This window comes from Temnothorax americanus, unplaced genomic scaffold (assembly GCF_048541705.1).
Source record: "Temnothorax americanus isolate GAGA-0224 unplaced genomic scaffold, ASM4854170v1 Scaffold6, whole genome shotgun sequence".
NCBI lineage: Eukaryota > Metazoa > Arthropoda > Insecta > Hymenoptera > Formicidae > Temnothorax > Temnothorax americanus.
The window spans coordinates 1,080,007-1,099,927 of NW_027509751.1; the positions used below are offsets into that span (position 1 = coordinate 1,080,007).

The following is a 19,921-nucleotide window of genomic DNA, read 5'->3' on the forward strand; positions in this document are numbered from 1 at the left end:
AGACCCAGTTTCACAAGTGTCGGTTAATTTTTAATCTTAGATTAACTCACTCTTTGCCTCCTTCTAACGTCCCCCTTAGAAAAAGACAAAGAGTGAGTTAATCTAAGATTAAAAGTTAACCGACACTTGTGAAACTGGTCCTTAGGCGATTACTGAAGTGCTTGTACCTGTATCGGCGGTCTGCGACCTCGGCAAAAATCGTTCACGATTACAGATTTCCATATCATCGGCAAACTTGCTTTATTAAAAATGCGTATACATCACGATGTAATATTATTAAACTCTGAAAAAGATTTTTTCTCTCTCTATACTCTATAGTATTCAATATTCGACCGTTTTGCGTGCTCGGCGAAAATCGCTGGGTTGAGACCTTAATTCCATCGGAGACTGCCTTTTTTAAATGCAATACGTAATACAAATAAAAAAAATTTTCAACACCGCGACGGTACTCCCGTGGACGACGGTTATTATCTTTTCACAAATTACATCGAGGTAGCGTACCACCAGGGCTTTTGGTCTCAGCCGTGATAAACCCATCCACTCCTATCCTCCGCCATCCTTCCCTTCCCCCTTATCTTTCCCCAGCCCCTGTCTCTATTATTTTCAACCACCCAACTTCTGATATACCACCTGCAACCTCATTTACCTAGCTACTATATGTACGTTAGACAACACTTATTACCCATCAGGTAATACAATCGCATAATGCGCACCTCGTCTTCGCCCCCACGATAATGCCTAATTTAATGGCAAGGAAGAGCGTCGCAATCTCGAGTCTAACGAGGGATTACTGTCCGGATGTTACGCGCCGTCGATCAAATTAATTTACAATTATGATTATATAGCGATATCGCTTGTCCGAGCGTGTCTTCGTTTTGAAGCACGAATCTATATTGGATTATTTCTAATCGAGTCAATCGAGTCTAATTCGAGTCAAACAACTTACTACTTCACACTTGCCGCAATACTTTAGACTTTCGTCAAGTTGAAATGGGAAATATAACGGGCATTATTTCGAGTTATATATATTCGTTACATATATTCGAGTTACTTATATTCGTAAAAACTTGACTTAACTGAGGTATTTTTCTGAAATTTTGTTCAAATTGTAGTTTTTATTCGCTCGCGTATTTCATCGTGTTTGTTATTTCAGTAATACGAATATCAACCTCGTGATGTATGGTACTTATTCACTTCAACATGATGAAAATGTTCGACGTAAAAAGTTGATGACAGAGTGACTAACGAGGAAAGTTCGGCAACCTGTAAATTTGAAAATAAGAGAACAAATGTGTACAAATGTAGAATAGTTCGACACTACTGTGCAACTATTTTTCGTTGCGGATAAAAAACGGATTTAGAGCATGAAAAAAATCGACTTTAAATTGGTCGGAGAGTACAGCCGCAAAATTTAACGACGTTGTATTTGAAAACCGCAAACGCAATATTTTTCCTCGGCTTCCGCGCGTGATCGCGAACGATGAGTGGTTAATTAATTCATGAAGTATGCAAGTTGCATGCATGAAGAGTGTTGAAACGTGAGTATTAACCGCTTAACGAGCTCGTGCGACCGTACCACGTGTTGCCGATCTTCTTTGCATATATGCGTGTATAGGAACGCACGTACATATACACACGCACGTATACATGTGCACCCTTATACACGCCGTACGTGGGAAGGTATCGCGGAGAAATTGCGGAGGACGATCGATAGTTGAACGCAACGAGCTGCTTCAAGCTCTTCTCGCCGTTTGATCGTGCTTGAAAATCGGTATAACTCTCACGCTCAACGTGCAATTCTTCGAATACATTTGGCGATTCTGCCAATCTAATATAATCACGGAAGAAGTTATCTCTCCCTTCTTGCCAAATTACGTTAAAGATAAAAGTTGAGATTACTTTCTTCTTTTTATAAAGCGATACTTAAAGCGCGAGCGATGCATATTCTGAAACTAGTTTTAAAAGTATGCATCGCCGTATAAGCATTATTACTTTACCCAGGGTCTATGAAATTTTTAAGACCTGCGGAAAAAAGAAAGAAAAAAAATTTGTTTATAAGAATAAACATAAAAATAAGATATAAATCTCTCTTGACATTTAGTCACGAGAATCCTCATTTTCGTCCATTCTATGTAGTTATTTAGAAACGAAAAAATTTGTCTAAGAATGAAAGAAAAGTTTCTTAAGGAATCTATCAAAGAACTGGGATTGTATTAGATACTACGCCAGGAGAGCAAAAGTTTTCTTTAACACTTAATACATCAACGGGGATGAAGCATTTAAAAATCCGAGATAAAAACACGGCAGGTCGGTCGAGCGCTTTATTTTATCTCGAATTACTGTTTCGAGTTGAGCAGACCGCGGAGAAGAGACAATTAAAACTTTAAGCTGAAATAGCACCACCGTCACCGTCACTTGGACAAACTGAATTCTTCGGGGCGGTAGAAAGCTTTCTTTTGGGCAACAACTTGCTCCGGGAAAACTTCTCGGCGATGACTTAAAATGTTTCAGCGATGTATTTTTAAAGGATATTTATATGTTCCGATCTACATATCGAAATTATTATTATCTTCAGAATTTTTATAATATAACTAGCATCAGGTTACCCGGGCTTTGCCCCGGAAGACATGTAATAAGACACGCAAATAGTCTCTTCCTCTCCCTCTCTCTCTCTCTCTCTCTCCCTCTCCCCCTTTTTCTCTCTCTCTCTCTTTTCCTCTCCCTTTCTCTCTCCCCTTCTCTCTCCCTCTCCCCCCTCTCTCTCTCTCTCTCTCAAGTGCTATAAATTGAAAAATATTACTTTTTTATCGACTGAAGTTCAATTCTGTCGTATACAATATTCACTCAATTATTTCCTAAAAAATTGGAAAAATTTTGTAACCGATTTCCAAAAAGATACCGGTTCCCCCAAAAATTGGTAACAAAAAATAGTACATTTTATAGCACTTCCCGAGAAATTCTACCCCTACTTCATATACAATTCTTTGAGATTCAATCAATTATTTCCCGAAAAATTGGAAACATAAAAAAAACCGGTTTCCAGAAGGATCGGTAACAAAAACTATACACATCATGGCGCTCCCCGTAAAATTTTACCCCTACATCTTTAAGATTTGGTCAATAATTTCCCGAAAAATTGAAAAAATTTCTGTAAAAAAATCGGTAACGAAAAATTATACACTTTATAGCACTCCCCGGAAAATTCTACCCCTGTTTGATTTATAATTCTTTGAGAATCGGTCAATTATTTCCCGAAAAATTAGAAAAATTAAAAAAACCGGTTTCCGGAAAATTGGTAACAAAAAACTATACACATAGTGGCACTCCCCAGAAAATTTTACCCCTATTTCATATACTTTTGGTAAAAATTCGGTTTAGGGGTTTGGGCTGGGCGTTGATGAGTCAGTCAGTCAGTCAGGACATCTTCCTTTATATATATATATAACGATAAAGATCACTAACCCTGAAAGAAATAATAGACTATTAATAATTCAATTAATAAAAGAGTTTGATATTTTTCCTAACAACAGTATATGTCTTATTTTTAGTGATTGAAGATCAGATCGTCGTTCAGGAAACAAACGCGGATAGAGAGACTGAAAATTCTGCAAACCGCGAAGAGGGTAAATGAATAAATAACGACTTTTTTAATAAGATATTAACATTTAGCCTACATATTTCTATTATATAGATATACAATACGTATAAATAATCTTTTTAATGTAGATGAAGAAGAAGAGGATGAAGATGATGAAGAAGAAGAGGGAGGAACTATTTTCCAAGAAAATGACTTTAAATTGGATGAATTTCTTCAAAGGTGCGATAGTGCTGTACTTTGCTAATAGTAGAGTATCCTAGATCTATCGAGTCTTTTACTTATAAATTGTTTAATCAAATTTTTTTATATTTTCGACAATCTGCTCTTGAACATTAATTATTTTGGTTAGAACTTCAAATTTTGGTTAAAATTTAGTGTTTCTAGAGTTTTGTTCTTCATTTAAAATTCAACAGAAGTAAGATTTTATTATCTGTTTGCACTTTTGAAACTTTTTTATCACGATCTGTTAAAAAGAAATTCTGATGATTCAGTGAATCAAGATATTTTATATACGATAGAACATAAGATAGTATCTTTGTAAAAAGTAATATACTATTCGAAGGTTCGCCAACGTGAAAGTCGTCAAGGCTTTAGCACTACTAATGCAACAATTCGAAAACAACACAGTCGAAGTAAATCACTATATAACAAAAATGTTACATCGGATTGCTTGGGATTACAAAATGCCGGGTATGATATTTCAAGCGTCCATATTTCGGACTTTTCAAAGAATCCTCGAGTCGAAAGATCCTGCACATAAGGTAATAGAACACACGAAATAAATTAAATTAAATTACATAGCTAACTGCAATAATTACACCTTATATTTTACAAGTTTGCGAAATCGTTAACATTACACTTTTGATATTGTCCAGTTCTATATTTTCCTCCGATAGATTTTTTTTCCTTTACGATGATACATTTTATCGCTTTTCGCACATAATAAGAACATAGATAAGACTTTGCTGTTCCTTAGCTAGCGATAAAAACTCTTTTCTTTTTTTGTATCGCGCAATAAATTTTGTCACCAAGCTTTTATTGCATCCTTGTATCGAGCTTAATGGTCCACAGAAGTGGACTCGTTGAGCACCAGAAAAATCGATTCCTGCTTCAGGAGCTCCAAAAGTTCGCGGTCTTCATAATCCGCCGTTTCATCGAAGTCGCCCAGAAGAACCGGAAGTCGTACATGGAGCTGCTCTTCTGGAAGACTACCCGCGACGCGACAGAAATCGTGGATGGCTACAATGCGGAAACGACTAACAAGAAAGTTTCACGAGCGACCTGGACGGAGGCGGAAGAGGATGAGCTGCGTACCCTCTTCATGGAGCATCAGACTAACAAATATCCTCAAGGTAAACTCTTTATATCGTCCATTTCTCACAGAGGAGTCTCGTGCACACATCGTTGAACTCGATAAATTAGAGCCTTTCACGAGAACGTGCTCAAAATATACAGCTTTTTGCTCATTAATAAACAAAAATGCAAGGAATATGACTGATATTTAGTTCAATCTACAATTTTTAAGATTTAACTGTTATCTGAATTGATAAAAAGTATTTTCATTTACTCTTAAATATCCAAGAACAAGGAAAATACGAGCTAGATACAGAATTGAATCACTCATGTTATCTCATAACTGTAACGTTATTGTAAATTTATAGATTTAATTGATTGGATATTGGAGCATGTCATCAATGAAAATAGAACACGACGTACCATCATCAAGAAACTCAAGGAGATGTGTCTGATTGTCAATTCTAAGGTCAGTTTTACTTTTTTTTCGCAATTACAACGTAGTTCTTTAGGCGCTGAAAGGAACAAACAATCTCGAATCTTTTTCGATACTAATTTATTTATTTTAACGTAATATTTCTTTCGTGGGGAAACAGCCTTAAAAGATTTAGCAAACAAATTTCTGTACCTCTCCGCTAAAAAAGTAACGATTCATCCATGTGCCCCGCGGCAATCCCCGTTGTGCTTCGTCTGACAAGATCAATGATTTACGAGAATCTTGGAAACGACGGAGAGAGGGGCTGTTCGCCCGGCCTCGAAAATAAGTTTCTAGACTACCTCTGCTGGCGGGGTGAACATATGCAAAAAATGGAGCTAGGAATTGCTGCAGGAACTGTAAATTCTCCGGAGACAATGCCTCTCTACGGGGCGAGGCATTTCCACCCTCGCTTCTTCGTTTCTCTTCCTTCTACCGTTGCGTGAGGTTTCTGACGCGAGCTGCGTGTTCCTTCGGTGCCGGTAGTCTCTTTTCCCGAGCATGGAAAATATATGTGTGTGCGACCCCCTCGTCAACTCCGGCGGCCTTAAAACAGGCGGTTCCTTGAGAAAAGCTATCGTTTTGTTTGCCTTTTGCCTTACGATATACGTATAAACATTTGCATCACCCTTCGAGCTACGAAAACGCGAAGGGAACGTGACCCGAGCGTTTTGTTGTGTTTGTTGAACTGTAAATGCGCGTGCGATGAGCGGGTGTTCTATAACTTTCGTTTCAACAGCGCGAGAGCGATATGAAATACTTTATTTACTTCATAAAATAGTTCGGCACAAACTAATTACAATAGATCCATACACTCTCGGGAATGTTTGATGTTAATTAACCGTAGAACTAATGCTGCATTATTTTTTTCCCGAATCATTAACATTTCGTAAAGAAACGTTCCGAGAAGTATATTAATCTTGCTATGCTTGTAAGCGTTCTTTGTTCCCTTCGTTATAACTCGTTTCTTCTGAAAATACACGATGCAATACGGTGATAAAGCATGGGAATGCGTTAATCAAGCTTCTTTTTGCGGCAGAGGAGTTACTAACTAGTTGCCGGCTTATTTAAAACTTGAAATTAATTGAGTTTGTAGGGAAGCTTCTAACAAGGGAAAAAGGGTAGCGGGGTATAAGCGATGCAATACACAATACCGGATCTTATTCCGCTGCGCTTTTTGCAGGAACGCGATATAATGGATTCAGCAAAAAAAATTTTTTTGTTTACAATAATTATTTTAAAACAAAACGCTGATCGACCATTTGCGATCAGCTGCGCTTTTTGCAGATAGAACGCGACATAAGAGATTCAGCAAAAAACTTTTTTTGTTTGAAAGACGTCAGCGTTTTTGAACGCCAGCAGGTCACATAATTATTTTAAAACAAAACGCTGATCGACCGTTTGCGGTTTTTATTGAAGATACATGCTTCTCAATCGTTTACTGAAATTTTATCTTGTTTAAGCGAAACGCATTTGACACGAGTTTTGTCGAAAAAAATTGAGCCTGAAGTATGATTAATTTTTCGATAATGTTTCACGACATTAACCAGCCGTGACCGAAGAGGGAAGAAAAAAATATTCGTTTCCCCTCCGATCTTAATTCGCTATTAATCACAAGCGTGCAGTCGCCGGCGAAAAGAGGGTGGTTACGTCAGCGGAAACGTTTCCTCCGACGTATTATCGATTTCTTCGCGAGGTCTTCCGGTGGAAAGGCTTAACCGCGGAGGCGTTTCATTTAAATAATTTCATGCGTGAGTACGTTCCGTCTTTTTGAGCGAAGAGAATACGGTCGGAGCAGAGACTACGGCCGAGTATTCATTTTGACATTCATTTAGTCTCGGGAAGTCGCGCGATATTGCTCTGACGGCCATTTAGGTGCCTCGTTTCGCCAAGGGTGAAGTGTAATCGCTGGAAAACGAGCGACCCAGCTTTTTTTTTAATACGCCTACTGACTTAGAAGCTTCTCCACACACACACACACACACACACACACACACACACACACACAGAGAGACAGAGATTATACACGAGACGCTTTGTCTCTATCAAATCTGGAAATTATGCGCACGCAAAGTGCTTTCCGAAGAGATTATAGGGATCGAATAGCTGGGTGCTAATTTATTTATTTATAAAAATATCGATATTATCTTTATCGAGCCTCAGTATTGTTCTAATTATATTATTTAACCATTTGATTATCGCCGAATCAATGTTAAATGCAAAATATAAGTTTACTATATTTTACTGTATTTTGTATAGTGACTTGCTCACGTAACTGATTACCTTACAGAAGTTGAGTAATGATCGTAATCATGTCTAATGTTATGGCAATTTAAAAAAGTGGATATAAAATATTTTTATCTTTTTTCATCGCAAACGACGTACGTGGTCTGACCTATTTTCTTAAATCTCGTAATTAATTAGAGCGTGCGAGCTGAGGTACAAAAGAGATTACCTAAGGAGTGGTCTGAGGAAGAAATCGCCCAGCTTACGGAACTTTGGACACAGTTGAAGGACGATGATGGTAATTTTTTAAATTTACTTTTTTCAAACTAATTTCTAATAATGATATTTTCTAATTTCTTTTCTATTTCTTGAAAGTATAATTTTGATCGGACGATTGACTTTGGGATTTTTCATTTATTCATATTTTTGCCCGTTAGAGTTTTTAATGCCATTAAATTATTATCAAAATTAATTGCAATTATTAATCACGGATAATGGAACAAAGAAATAAAGTTTACAACTCGATGGCACAGTAATAATAAATTTCTGGCAGCATATTGTAGTAATTGCCATTTATCGTAATTTGTAATTTATCCGCGAATCATACGCGCCAAAAATGGCCTTAACCCAATTCCCGATATAAATTTTCGCGATAGAAATTCGCCATAAATTTCACAGCGTTAATTCTAGCCGGTTATTCGCGTACCGAAACTGTTGAAATATTTCGCGAATGCGAAATTCGTGCGAGAATTCGTTAACACCGGAACGATTCCTAGGATTTAATTAAGCTCCGAACATCGGACACGCTTGGCTGCTTGTAGTAATAATTTCGAATCCGCTGGAATGAACGAAGAATAATATCCTTTCTGACAGAGACATTTTCAGAAAAGTCTTGTAAAACTTGTTTCATTTTCATACGAATTCGCCGCTCTCCATAACTTTTAATCTCCGAAGTCGCTTCCACGCCAAGCGTAATTCTCAGATGTCCACGAAATGTCAAGGGCATTTTTCTTCGCTTCCCCTTCAAAAATGTCCGCAAAGTGTTTTATCCCGCCGTGTTCTTAACCCTGCGGTTGTTAACCTTATATAGAAGTCCCAACGGCCAGACAAAAGTATCCGCAAAAATGCCACGTCTCGCAAGAGAGATAATTTTTTTTTAAATTAAATTTGTTCTATAACAAATCTTTTTCGAACACGAGTTTACGCTTAATATCGGGGAAATCGCGTTTATACGTATAAAGTATCTTATAATCTTCCGAGAAGTTCAATTATAAGTCCGTAAAGAGCGACGTCCAATTGACTTATAAATACATTTCGCCGACGTGAAATAAAGTCCGCCCCTTTAGATAAAGTCCGTCCGTGTCCCTCCGTAAGCTCTAATTGATTTAACTTTAAATCCCTTCAAAATCTCCGACAGTCGTCTCAATTTTCCCTCGCGCGCGATTCTCTCCCACGAAGAAGCCTCCCTATATCGTTTCGCGTCGTATAGCTTCCTGACGATGTGCTATAAAAATCGAAACTATATACGCTATGTCCCCCGACAGATCCCGTGGATTTGATTTTCACCGGACTTAGAATAAAGCGGCCGAAGCCGAAGATCAAGGAGAAGCTTCTGGAATTAGGATTGGCGCAGGATCGCAAGGAGCTGCGCAAAAAGCGGTCCAGAAAAAGCAACCAGGGTGAGTATACCTATTCGTTCTTCCTCCCTCATCACGATCCGGTCTGGAGCATCCCTTGTTCCGGCCAATCCCATCCCATTCCATTCGCATCTGTCTTTCTTACTATCCTCCGATTCCGCGACTATTCCCATTCGATCAGTCTTCTAGTAACGCGATTGCCGGCGACTGCATAGAGCGACTCGCTTTCAACGGGGAAAGCGAAACGACGCGACGTGGAAATAGAGAGAGAGAGAGAGAGAAAGAGCGCGAGGGAGGAAGCGAGAAGGAGTAAAGATCAATTTGTACAGGATTCTTCTCGCTTTCCTATCCCCGATTTCTTACGAACCGGGGAAGGAAAAAAAACCTTTCCTCGATATTACCAGTGGAGAGACAAGTCCGCTCGTATGTTTGCAAGATCGTTTCTGCTTTCCTTCTTTATTTCGCGCGAGTAAAGCGAGGGCGAGTCCGCGAGAATTTTTATGTGTATTTTATCTGTGCGAGTTGTTCTTGTCTTCAATTCCAATATTACGAAGATATGAAGAAATGTTAAACTGCGCTTAAAAAGTTCAATATTTTAATAAAATCTTGATTTTAGTACAAAATGTTTCAACTGCGAATAAGAAATGTTAATTTATAAATACATGTATCCAATTACGCCAAAGGCATTATGCAATTTCTAAAATCATGATAAACATTATTATGTATTTTTATTAAATTATTAAAGTATTTAAATTCCTATTTGTTCAACAGGTTATCTAACAATTTGCGCGATAGAAATTAATATAGAATCGGAATGCGCTGCTAACCGAGTACTCTGTAGTGATTTAAACTTATTGAACTGCTAAACATTTATATCATGTGGTATTCCGCAGCTACGTAACAGATAATATAATCAATTTTCGAAACGTTTGCACAGATTTATTTGCAGTTGAAACAATAATAAACACCATCTTTACGTTTCCAATATATCAGAATTAATCAATAATCTTGAATTTCTTTTTACCGAGTTCAGAACATATTTTCTCTCTCATAAAACAGAAAATAGTTGCGATAAATTATAAGATATAAAATTGCAACTAATAAATCATGGGAAACGATACGTTACACATTATTCAATTATAAAAAAAATACGGTTAGATATAAAGATCGAACATATTTCTACATCTCTTTTTTTCATACGTAATACGTTTTCAACTCTTTGAGAGCAAATTTGCGTTTCGATCTAATTTTTTCAAATACCCGAAATAATATTTACGCTCTCCTTTTATTTTTGTTGTTCATATTTGATGCCTATAACGATATCATCACGGAATATCAATCTTGTTATTTAATATCGGCTGCGAATTCCAGCCGCACTTTCGCCGCTCTTGGACCAATATCACTCGCCTTAGCTTCCTATTATGGTGCCGGAAGGAATTTCATATTTATCATGGATATTGTTTTCCTCTCTCATGCCCCTTATTTGTATTCAATGCATTGAGATAGCTCATATCATAGATATACAGCTGCGAGATGAAGCATTGCCGAGAAGTTTTGGTTCACCTTATGTGTCTCTTTGAAATAACATTTTCCCTCAATGTCGTGTTTTGATGCAATCCCGCTATCCCATATGGGACTATTCTGTATACAATGCAATTGTTTTTTCGTAATAGATAGATGATAGAATATACACAATTAATATTCTGAAAGTGTTCACAGATTTATGTCAAATATAATAATGTATTCTCTCTAAAAAGAAAAATGCCAAGCAAGACATCTTATCTGCATAATGAAAATGCTGTAACATAAATTATTCATACTACGACATAAAAATATATATTTCTTTTTTAATCGATTAAAATTCTTACGGACAAATGTTAAAATTGACTTTTTTTCATAAAGAAAAAATTGTATATGATTTAAACACGATAGACGCGAAGATTCAAGATAAATAATTTTAGATCGTGTGGGATTATTCAGATTCATGTCGTATTTTTGTATAAAAATTAGAAAAAAAAAGAAAGCTTAAATTTAGTGTTATAGATTTTATACGTTCTTTAATATATATTATATACGAGATTTTTATTTAATGTTACATAAAACATCTTGCGTATAAATACACGCGCGACATTGCACGGCGCGCTTTATACACGCTGATGAACGCTCCGCTCGAGAAAGGTTCACATCGTTTCCATGCATTGTACGCAAAGGTAAATCGTCGTGGGAAACGCAAGCTGCCAGTAATTCTGACGGGAACGAAAGTTCAGCCACCGACGACGAAGACGGCGAAGAAACTCGAAAATCCTCGAAGCGCGGCGGCGCGGCCCGGCGGAGCGAGGAGCCGACGAAAAAGAAGCAACGGAACAGGCGGAAGCTACCGACGATCGTTTATACGGATGCACAATTATCCGGTCTCTTGAAGGACGTCATCGACAGGGGTAAGTATCGCTGCCCTCTCACGCCGGCTCATCCTCCACTCCGACGTGCATCCGCGTTTTTGTGATTAATGAAAGCTTACTTGTCGCGAGAGTACGGCGCGCGTGCAACGTATCCCTCGTTTCCTTCACGCAGGATAAATGTTCCCCTTGCCAGAGAAAAGGGAGGACGGCGATGATTTGCAGAAGCCATTATGCGGAGAAAAAAGAGATGACTTGTCGGAAAAACGGCTTCTCAAGTCACTGTTTGGAGTATGTCACGCGGCGGGTCTCGCGAATCCTGCAAAAAAGAAGTTTGTTTTTAGGAGATCAATCTAATTCAGTTACGCGAATCCATCCGTTATTTATGCAAATATAATACAGTAATTGATTACAATATTTATAAAGTCTAAAAGAATTTCAAAAGTATTTCGTCCTCTCTCGAGACGTTACTCGATTACCGTGAAAGTGACCGAACAAAAAACGCGTAATTAACTCTAATCGTAAAAATGAGAGTCAGTAAAGAAAATTAATTAATTTGGAAAATCTCTTGGGGGGGGGGGGGATGTCACGTTAAATCAGACATGAGAGAGGCGTTGGAATGGATCAAGGAATCCCTGCAAGACGTTCTGGACGATCGTGATGAGGAGAGCTCGGAGGGCATACCCCTGGTGCCGTTGACAGATTACTCGGCGTCCGCGATGGATTCACCGAGTTTTCAAAAGCTCCTTCACGCTATGGGATTTGTGCCACCGGCTGATGCCCAGGAATCTTATTGGCGCATCCCGGCGAATATGCTTACAGCCACGCTTCAGAAACGTTACAAACTCATCGGAGACGCTTTAGCCGGTGAATTCATTGTCGAGGGTAAGTGAATTAGCAAATACGGGTATATAAAGTCCAAATGGTGATTATTTACGAAAGTTTATTATAGAAACGCGTAAAGATTCCGAGACTGATGAAAGGGTGGACGACAGTGAAGACGATACCAACGTGTTCGAGAATGTGAAAAAATTCTTTGCGCCCAGAGGTCAGTACAATTATATTTTTTTATATGGTAATTTTATCGGAAGAAAATATGTAACGTTATAATTTTGCATGTTATCGCGAAATATTTTCAGAGCTTCCTGAAAGACAATTATTATTGATACATTGGAATTAAAATTTATGAGTTATTTCTTTGGATATCGACTAAAATTCCAAAAGTCCTTTTAAATTGAGATTTATTATGCAGCCTATATTAAAATATACGATTTCTTATTTTCGTACATATATAATGTATAGAAATCTATCAAAATAAATATATTTTTTTTAGAACCGGAACCGTCGACTTCCGGACAGTCGGAACGATCTACTAAAATTCAGTTATCACAAAAATCCAAAATATTATTGACATTAAACGAAGAAAGTGATGAAGCAGAAGTTATAGAAGAAAAGGATGAAACGGAAGTCCCAGCAAAAGCGCACAAAGGTATTAATTAATTCAGTTATTCTAATGAACAAGGGACACAAAATAACATTTTCTCGCCCTCTGTTATTCGAGCCAGCAAACTGTTTCCTTACCGCAAGTTTACCGACAAATAAATTTATCGAGTTAAATTTTTCACAATAATAATAGCATTCGCAATAATATTAAATTTTAGAAAGCACAGGCAACGTGAGAAACCGAGTAAGGATACTCAACGACTCCTCCGAATCGGAAATGGAAATTGAAAAAGACGTCGATGATAAGAACGGTCAGTAACGTATGCTGATAAAAAATAGGAATCGATCGATCCTTTTTGTTGGTCTCGCATTAACTGTAAATTTCCATACCATTTTATAGACGACGTAAAGAGAGATAGAGCCGATTCTTCATCTGATACGGATAAACCGTCCACTAAGAAACGTCGATTACTCGATAGTGACGAAGAAGCAGAACCACTAAGAAATGATTATACCGAGGCAAATGGCGCACCTGTAATAATTAGCGATGATGAAGAATCATTGCCCAACGTGCGATCTGAGCGACCTACATCTCGCGTAATAATCAGCGACGATGAAGATTAAGAGGATGCGTTTATATTTCAGATATTTAAAATTTGTTATTCCAGATATTTAAAATATTCTTAAGCATTTTCAAAATGTTGCAGTATATCAAAACATTTTTTTTTTAACTCGAATAATAACTAAAGCAAAAATTAAATTAAAACACATTTCATCGAGTATTCTTCTATGATAAATATGCTTTGCTGAGATTGAAAATTTATATAATAAAAAGGTCGAAATAAATATTCAGTTTTAGCGGTGAAAATCTCATAATTAACATAATTAGCGCTCTATTTTAAGAAACATAGATTTATTTATAAATTCAATCAATTTCAAGAAAAAATATCATTGCTCAAACGTTGTTAGCGTCCGTTGGGAAGGCGATGTTCGAGAGGCTTACTACAGGCATCGGCTTTATCCGCGAGCGCTTGTACCGGAGTTTACACATTAGGCATTGTAGCTTCATCAAAGTTCCACGCGTTTCCCGTCGCAATTCGCGATACGCCCTTGCGGACAATCGGTGGCACCCTGGCATACACTTCAGGGTGCCAAGAAAAACAGTTCCCGAAAGGCGTCCACATTTCGCCAAGTAACGACGAAGAGAACATGCGAGCGCGGCGGTGCCCGGCTGGCGAACGTGTCTCCGGCGTCACCGCCACCGGCTGCGGGGTCATCGAGCTTGGTCACGTGACCACCCGGGTACTTCCGCGCCGGGCTTGCAGTCCCGCGTCGCGCGCGATCAACCTCCTCGTTCACGTACTCCCCGGGTCGGCGGTTGGTCAATGCGGCTGACTTTACGTCTTTTGATGGGCAGGTGAGGAGTCTTGGCGAGTGTTAACGATACGTACGTGTGCATCGAGACGTAATCGCGCGACGAAAGACCGGCTCTCGCCTTTTTCGATGCCCACCTTCGACGGCTAACGACGACGCCGCACGGACCGCGGACCCAGCACGCGGAACGACGCGTAATGTCGCCGCAAGGACTGCGCGACTCGCCGATATACGATCAGGGAATCATACCGGGCCAAGAATCGCGAAAAACGCCTAGCCGCGAAATATCTAGTCGCGAATATATCGTTACGTATGACAAGATACGAAGCCTTGTATATAAATTGACATGCATGATTAATCAATCGCTATTCAATGATGAAAGACGTTGAATTGTCTCTCTGTTCCTTTATTTTTTTTTCTCTATTTTTAATTCTTATATTACTTTATTATTTTATTTTGTATTGTTTTATCGCGTTATCATTTTTATATATTTTTTATTATTTTACCACTTTTATTATTTTTTTGTTTTATCTAAATCTAAATCATTTAAGTAATATATTTTGTATTTAATAATAAAAAAAAAGAAAATTATCCCCACTCCTTTATTTTTCTCTATATGTTTGATTCTTATATCTTATCTTATATATTGTGTGTATTTAATCTTAAAATACTATAACGTTTTTTATCATATTCTTATTGTTACTTTATTATTTATTATCTTATTCTTTTGTCTTCTTTATTTGATGTATAAGATATACGAATGCATTTCTTTTCTTACTTTTATTGATTCGAGCTACACTATTGTTTTAAAATATGAAATTGAATTTCAGCACGAGTAGTATTGATGCTACCTGCCGGTAGCTGTGACAAACGGTAAATAGAGTCTAGCGTCTCACTGCGGGCAGCCGTATCTACACTATCTACTTACGCTCGAGCGAGGCACATCTACGGCGGTAACTAGAGATCGCCGATCGTCAACCCGTCATCTTCGTCGCTATAGAACGACCAGATTCCAGAAGGGTGACCACGTGCATTCTAATCTCAACTTTCGTATGCCAGGCGCGCATGACGCAGCGGGAAGTGAGCCGCCGCGGCGAGTCCACTCGTGGAATCCAAGCTGCCTCGTCAGGACACGTAGCTGCCGTGATAAGATAGCATGCGAAAGAGTTAGTAGACCGCAGCCAACGTGATTCTCATGATCCCCTGGTAGAAGCGCGGGCTTCTTATACGGTTGTAGGTGGATGGCATCTCCTCTCTCTTTGTGGACGGTATCCCCACTCTATCAGGGGGAATCCCTTCCATTCGTACTCTTTCCTCTCACCGCATATCCCATCCTTACTTTTAGCCAGGCACGATGTGATGAAACGGCGAGAAATGACTTTTATAAGAGCCAACAGGAGTCTGACGTACAATGAAGCTCTATTAGTCTAAAACGAATATGTATACTTCAGTATTCAATAATCTCTTTTACATTTTTGAATAATAAAAAATTGCTGAAATTAATTTCCTTTGTAATTTTAATATACTTGAAATAGAAGTCGGCCATTTTCGAACATCTAAACAATCAGTTGTTAGTAATTTATCAATATCAATGTCTTCGTAATTTTATGTCTAGAAAAAGTTCACAGAGTCATTTAAATCTCAATTAACTTTAATACTTATGAGAATAATCGTATCTATATATTACTATAATAATAATAAACATCTAAAATATTTTTTTAAGAAATAGATACATTTTATAATTTTATATCAAGAAAAATTTGCATTTTTTTTAGATTATTCAGATAATCGGCTTTCTGTGTGTGTGTGTATTTGTATTCATATTAATTATGCGAATCATCTGTCGGTTGTGTATCGCCGTCTTATTAGGAAAGTATAAATACACGCAAGCTTCTGTCACAGTTGACTACTAATCTCATGTGAGCAACGTTCAATCATGGACTCGTATCGTACGATAAAAAAAAAAGCTTTATTTTTTATGTAAGGGAATTTTTTTGATAGACGTATGTAGAGAATTATGCGGAATATATCATCTTTAATCAATTACAATACACACATTTCACTTCAACTGTTACTGTCAGACAATATTTACACGCTCTTATATATTTTAAGAACAAAGACATGTAGACGGATTAATTTTAATTTATTCATTTAGATGCCATCGTGCGCAACATTAGAGAATTTGACATTGCCACACTCATTATCTGTAATATAAAATTTATATTTTTATTTAAAAAATGAATAAATCCTGCGACAAATTTTTCTATTATTTAGATAAACACGCAAATTACAATTGTAATTCACACATTCTCACATTCAGATTTATACTTAATTTTTATATTTTTATAAAAATACTTTGTGCGAAAATATAATTTAATAAAAATATATTATAATGTTTATTAATAGGAAAAAACGTTTGTTTGCATAATATGTACCATAGTATGTATAATAATACAAAAAGAAAACGAATGTTACGAGAACGCCATATATAATTGCGTTTTATACAGTTAAATATACAATTTCAGTAATAAAATAAGATAATTAGATATATAAATGTATAAAAGTTATGTATAACGTTATTGCTTACGACTCTAAAAGTTTCCATTGAAAGAACGTAAAATGGACCGCCGGTTAAAACAATCGGTCTTTGTGCTTGCATCATAATGATTTGCACTGTATTACCAATATTACAATGTTTTATCTGTTTTCCGGAAACAACATATGTTTTTTTCTTAAAATCTACAAGCTCCCATCTGCAAGAATACACTGAATGTGCAATTTGCAACCCCTAGAATGATACAAAAGTCAAAATTAATGTAATTGTATTTAATAATTGTGGATTGGCGTTTTTTACTGTATATTGTAACTAACCAAATATTCGATTCGAGTGGCACAGAAACAGAAAGCGAACAATTCAAAGGCGGACAACAAAAAGTATTCAAGCAGAGCCCATAACTTCATGATAGATTCTATGTCAATCTGTCGAGATGCAAATTTTGTAGTTTAATAATTCGAATGCCAGCACTGAGTGTACAGAGTATACAGTTCATGAAATTAGAATAATTCGTACCGCAATTTTAATTACTGATGCCTCGAACGAAACTAAACAGAGAATAGATAACGTATCGACACATTGCAGGAACATTGCTGGACCGGTAAAGATTTGCAACATTTTTAAAAATCTAGAAATATACATATTTCTTAAATACGATCAATTTAAATGCGATTAACAGAAGATTATTTCAGAATTGTGATATGCAAAATTGACCATTATAGAGGTATTGGATTCACGAGATATTACATCGCTCTCTCTTCGTAATGTATATATATATAGATATAGCAATTACATATAACTACATTATAATTTCGCTACATAATGATCTAGTGAAAATGTTACTTTAAAATCTCTGTGTGACAATCCACGCATTTATTTAACTTGTCCTCGAGAATGAACGTGGGTTCTGAACATGGCACGCTGTAATTTTCCAAAATATCTTATTTCCGTGATTTAAACGAGCTTATCTTGAAATAATCGATAACATAAATCATACTTATCAAAATCGATTTTTATCGGCATTATGGCGTTGATATATTGAAGTTGCATGCAGATGACTATCAGCATGGTGACGTAAAAAGCGTCGTAACAAAGAGTTGCAATCGCAGAAGATAGTGCGGCGACTACCTGCATGAGATACAGGCAAGCGTAATTATAAGTATCGTCGATGTTCACTGGATACCAAGCGACATACGGAAAAATTCTTTTTTTTAATGTACGATTAATCGAGTTTATCTGGTCGGGTGCCATTCCTAGGAAAATTGGATTGACACTCCAATGTAGAACGCCGTAAATGACAGAGACTGCCCACCACCGCGTAAAGAAATTGGAATATTTACGCGCGCGTTCCATTTCGTTTCTATATATTCGATGTCCTGATAAAAAGATCTTTGTTACGTTATAATCTCAAAATATACCGAAATAGTAATTTTAAATATTAATAACTCATGAAAGAACCTACATTTATATATAATATTGAAGAACGCGGATTGCATTTCTGAAGTTTGCGCGGAAAATTATCTCGTAAATATTCATTAACTTTGAAGCATGAAAAGTCGTGCAATGCAACGTAATTAATAACACAATCTTTTTACTTTCGTCCAATAGGAAAGTGATTTAAAAAATATCACCTTCCGCGATATAATATTTAAAAGTTTTATAATGAAATCACAAATAAGTTACACTGACAACAATAAATAATTCACGTACCTTCGTCGCTCTTATCGATCCTCTGACAAAGTACGTGACATTTTTCCAACTTCATCACGAGGTCGACGATTTTTCTATTTTTCCATATACAGTAACACCATTTTATCAAGGCCGTATAATGCAAACTGATTACTCCGATGACGCTAGCAAATAATTTCAAATTCTTGTTCATCGTAAGGATCAGTATTTCCGAGAGCAGCTGTAGGAAGAGTGCCGATATGAAGATAATCGTCGTTCCCGTTGAAAGCAACATTTTAAGTAGCGAAAACGACTCGGTGGGCCATATACGGGTGTATCCAAGTATTCGGAGTAAGTACGCGATATAATGCTGTAAAGAGTCTAAAAATATCGCGTCTTCTCTCCACGCCTTAGCGTTCTCGCTCTTGCGATTCATGTTCGGCGAGAGAAGAGGGGTGGGCGGAGCCATACCTGAAAAAATCGAAACGAGAACCATCCTTCGCGTAAGAATGCGTATCCGGCTGCGGTCCGCTGCGGTTCATTCACGTGAAAAGACACACGACACACGGTTTCGCGCAAGTACGCCGAAGGACGTAATGCGACTCTTGTTTCGCATATTCCCCGGATACATGTACACCGGACAATTACGTACGTTACGTCAGACGACCTAAGACTCACGTATGTACGTATACACGGTCCAGCTCACGGTCTCACGAAGCAATAGATTGTGCAAGCGGCGAGCACGTTGCGTGTGATCGGCAAACAGAAGATAAAGGCTGCCGTTTATGCTCGTAGTACAAGTATTTGGTCGCGAGAAAATTATCACGGCTGAACTCGTCGTGCGTAATAACGATAAGATTTACTTTACAGTTTTTTTTTTTTTCGAGTTTCTGGCAAACAGCTGAATTACGATGCACTCTGGCTTTACGATTCTTACGTATAATATTATCAATGTAATGATATAAATATCTGACTGTCGTATTACGTGACATTAATGACATATATATTAATTTAAATTTTCGAAGAGTTTTACTGGATAATAATTCCCTGTGCGTGGTGCTATTATATTACTCTGATATTTTAAGTATTGTTATAATGCAACGTGAGAGTGAGAGATGTATACAACGTTTCGGACACTTGAACGACTCGTACAGTATTAATCCTCTGTTCATACGCGAATGGATACTCATGTACGCGCATACTCGCGCTTCGTGCACGCGTAGGCAATTTTCGTTGCCTCTGCACGTTGTATTTAGA

General features: G+C 37.4%; 2 protein-coding genes across 5 annotated transcripts in view; one reads left to right on the forward strand and one right to left on the reverse strand.

Annotated features, from left to right (window-relative positions):
• The window catches only part of Timeout (circadian regulator timeout), a 102,751-nt gene extending 86,704 nt beyond the window's left edge, over nt 1-16,047 (forward strand). Inside the window, exons 16-28 of the mRNA XM_077420429.1 lie at nt 3,549-3,623; nt 3,727-3,817; nt 4,161-4,359; nt 4,713-4,950; nt 5,260-5,360; nt 7,791-7,890; nt 9,137-9,271; nt 11,440-11,667; nt 12,226-12,510; nt 12,578-12,673; nt 12,959-13,114; nt 13,287-13,379; nt 13,469-16,047. Coding sequence (XP_077276555.1) covers nt 3,549-3,623; nt 3,727-3,817; nt 4,161-4,359; nt 4,713-4,950; nt 5,260-5,360; nt 7,791-7,890; nt 9,137-9,271; nt 11,440-11,667; nt 12,226-12,510; nt 12,578-12,673; nt 12,959-13,114; nt 13,287-13,379; nt 13,469-13,692 — 2,021 coding nt within the window. The 3' untranslated portion in view covers nt 13,693-16,047. The remainder of the gene's footprint in view (nt 1-3,548; nt 3,624-3,726; nt 3,818-4,160; nt 4,360-4,712; nt 4,951-5,259; nt 5,361-7,790; nt 7,891-9,136; nt 9,272-11,439; nt 11,668-12,225; nt 12,511-12,577; nt 12,674-12,958; nt 13,115-13,286; nt 13,380-13,468) is intronic.
• On the reverse strand, nt 15,391-19,921 carry LOC143905201 (odorant receptor 4-like). Of its 4 annotated transcripts, none has more exons than XM_077420434.1 (8): nt 19,817-19,921; nt 18,707-19,135; nt 17,994-18,372; nt 17,840-17,917; nt 17,513-17,624; nt 17,314-17,421; nt 17,030-17,230; nt 15,391-16,646 (listed from the first exon to the last, which is right to left on the reverse strand). In XM_077420434.1, the coding sequence occupies exons 2-8, from the start codon at nt 19,131-19,133 to the stop codon at nt 16,590-16,592; spliced, it is 1,362 nt and encodes a 453-aa protein (XP_077276560.1). In that variant the 5' UTR covers nt 19,134-19,135; nt 19,817-19,921; the 3' UTR covers nt 15,391-16,589. The 4 variants fall into 4 exon arrangements, with proteins under 4 accessions (XP_077276560.1, XP_077276559.1, XP_077276561.1 ...); XM_077420433.1 differs by having other exon boundaries at nt 19,698-19,831; XM_077420435.1 differs by lacking the exon at nt 19,817-19,921 and adding an exon at nt 19,736-19,797.

Coding starts and splice junctions, on each gene's coding strand:
- LOC143905201 (XM_077420432.1), bottom strand. CDS start 19,160: ATGGTTCTCGTTTCGATTTTTTCAGGTATGGCTCCGCCCACCCCTCTT. Junction 17,422..17,512: donor CATCAGTAATTAAAATTGCG/GTACGAATTATT, acceptor GCATCTCGACAG/ATTGACATAGAATCTATCAT. Junction 17,231..17,313: donor CCACTCGAATCGAATATTTG/GTTAGTTACAAT, acceptor GTATCATTCTAG/GGGTTGCAAATTGCACATTC.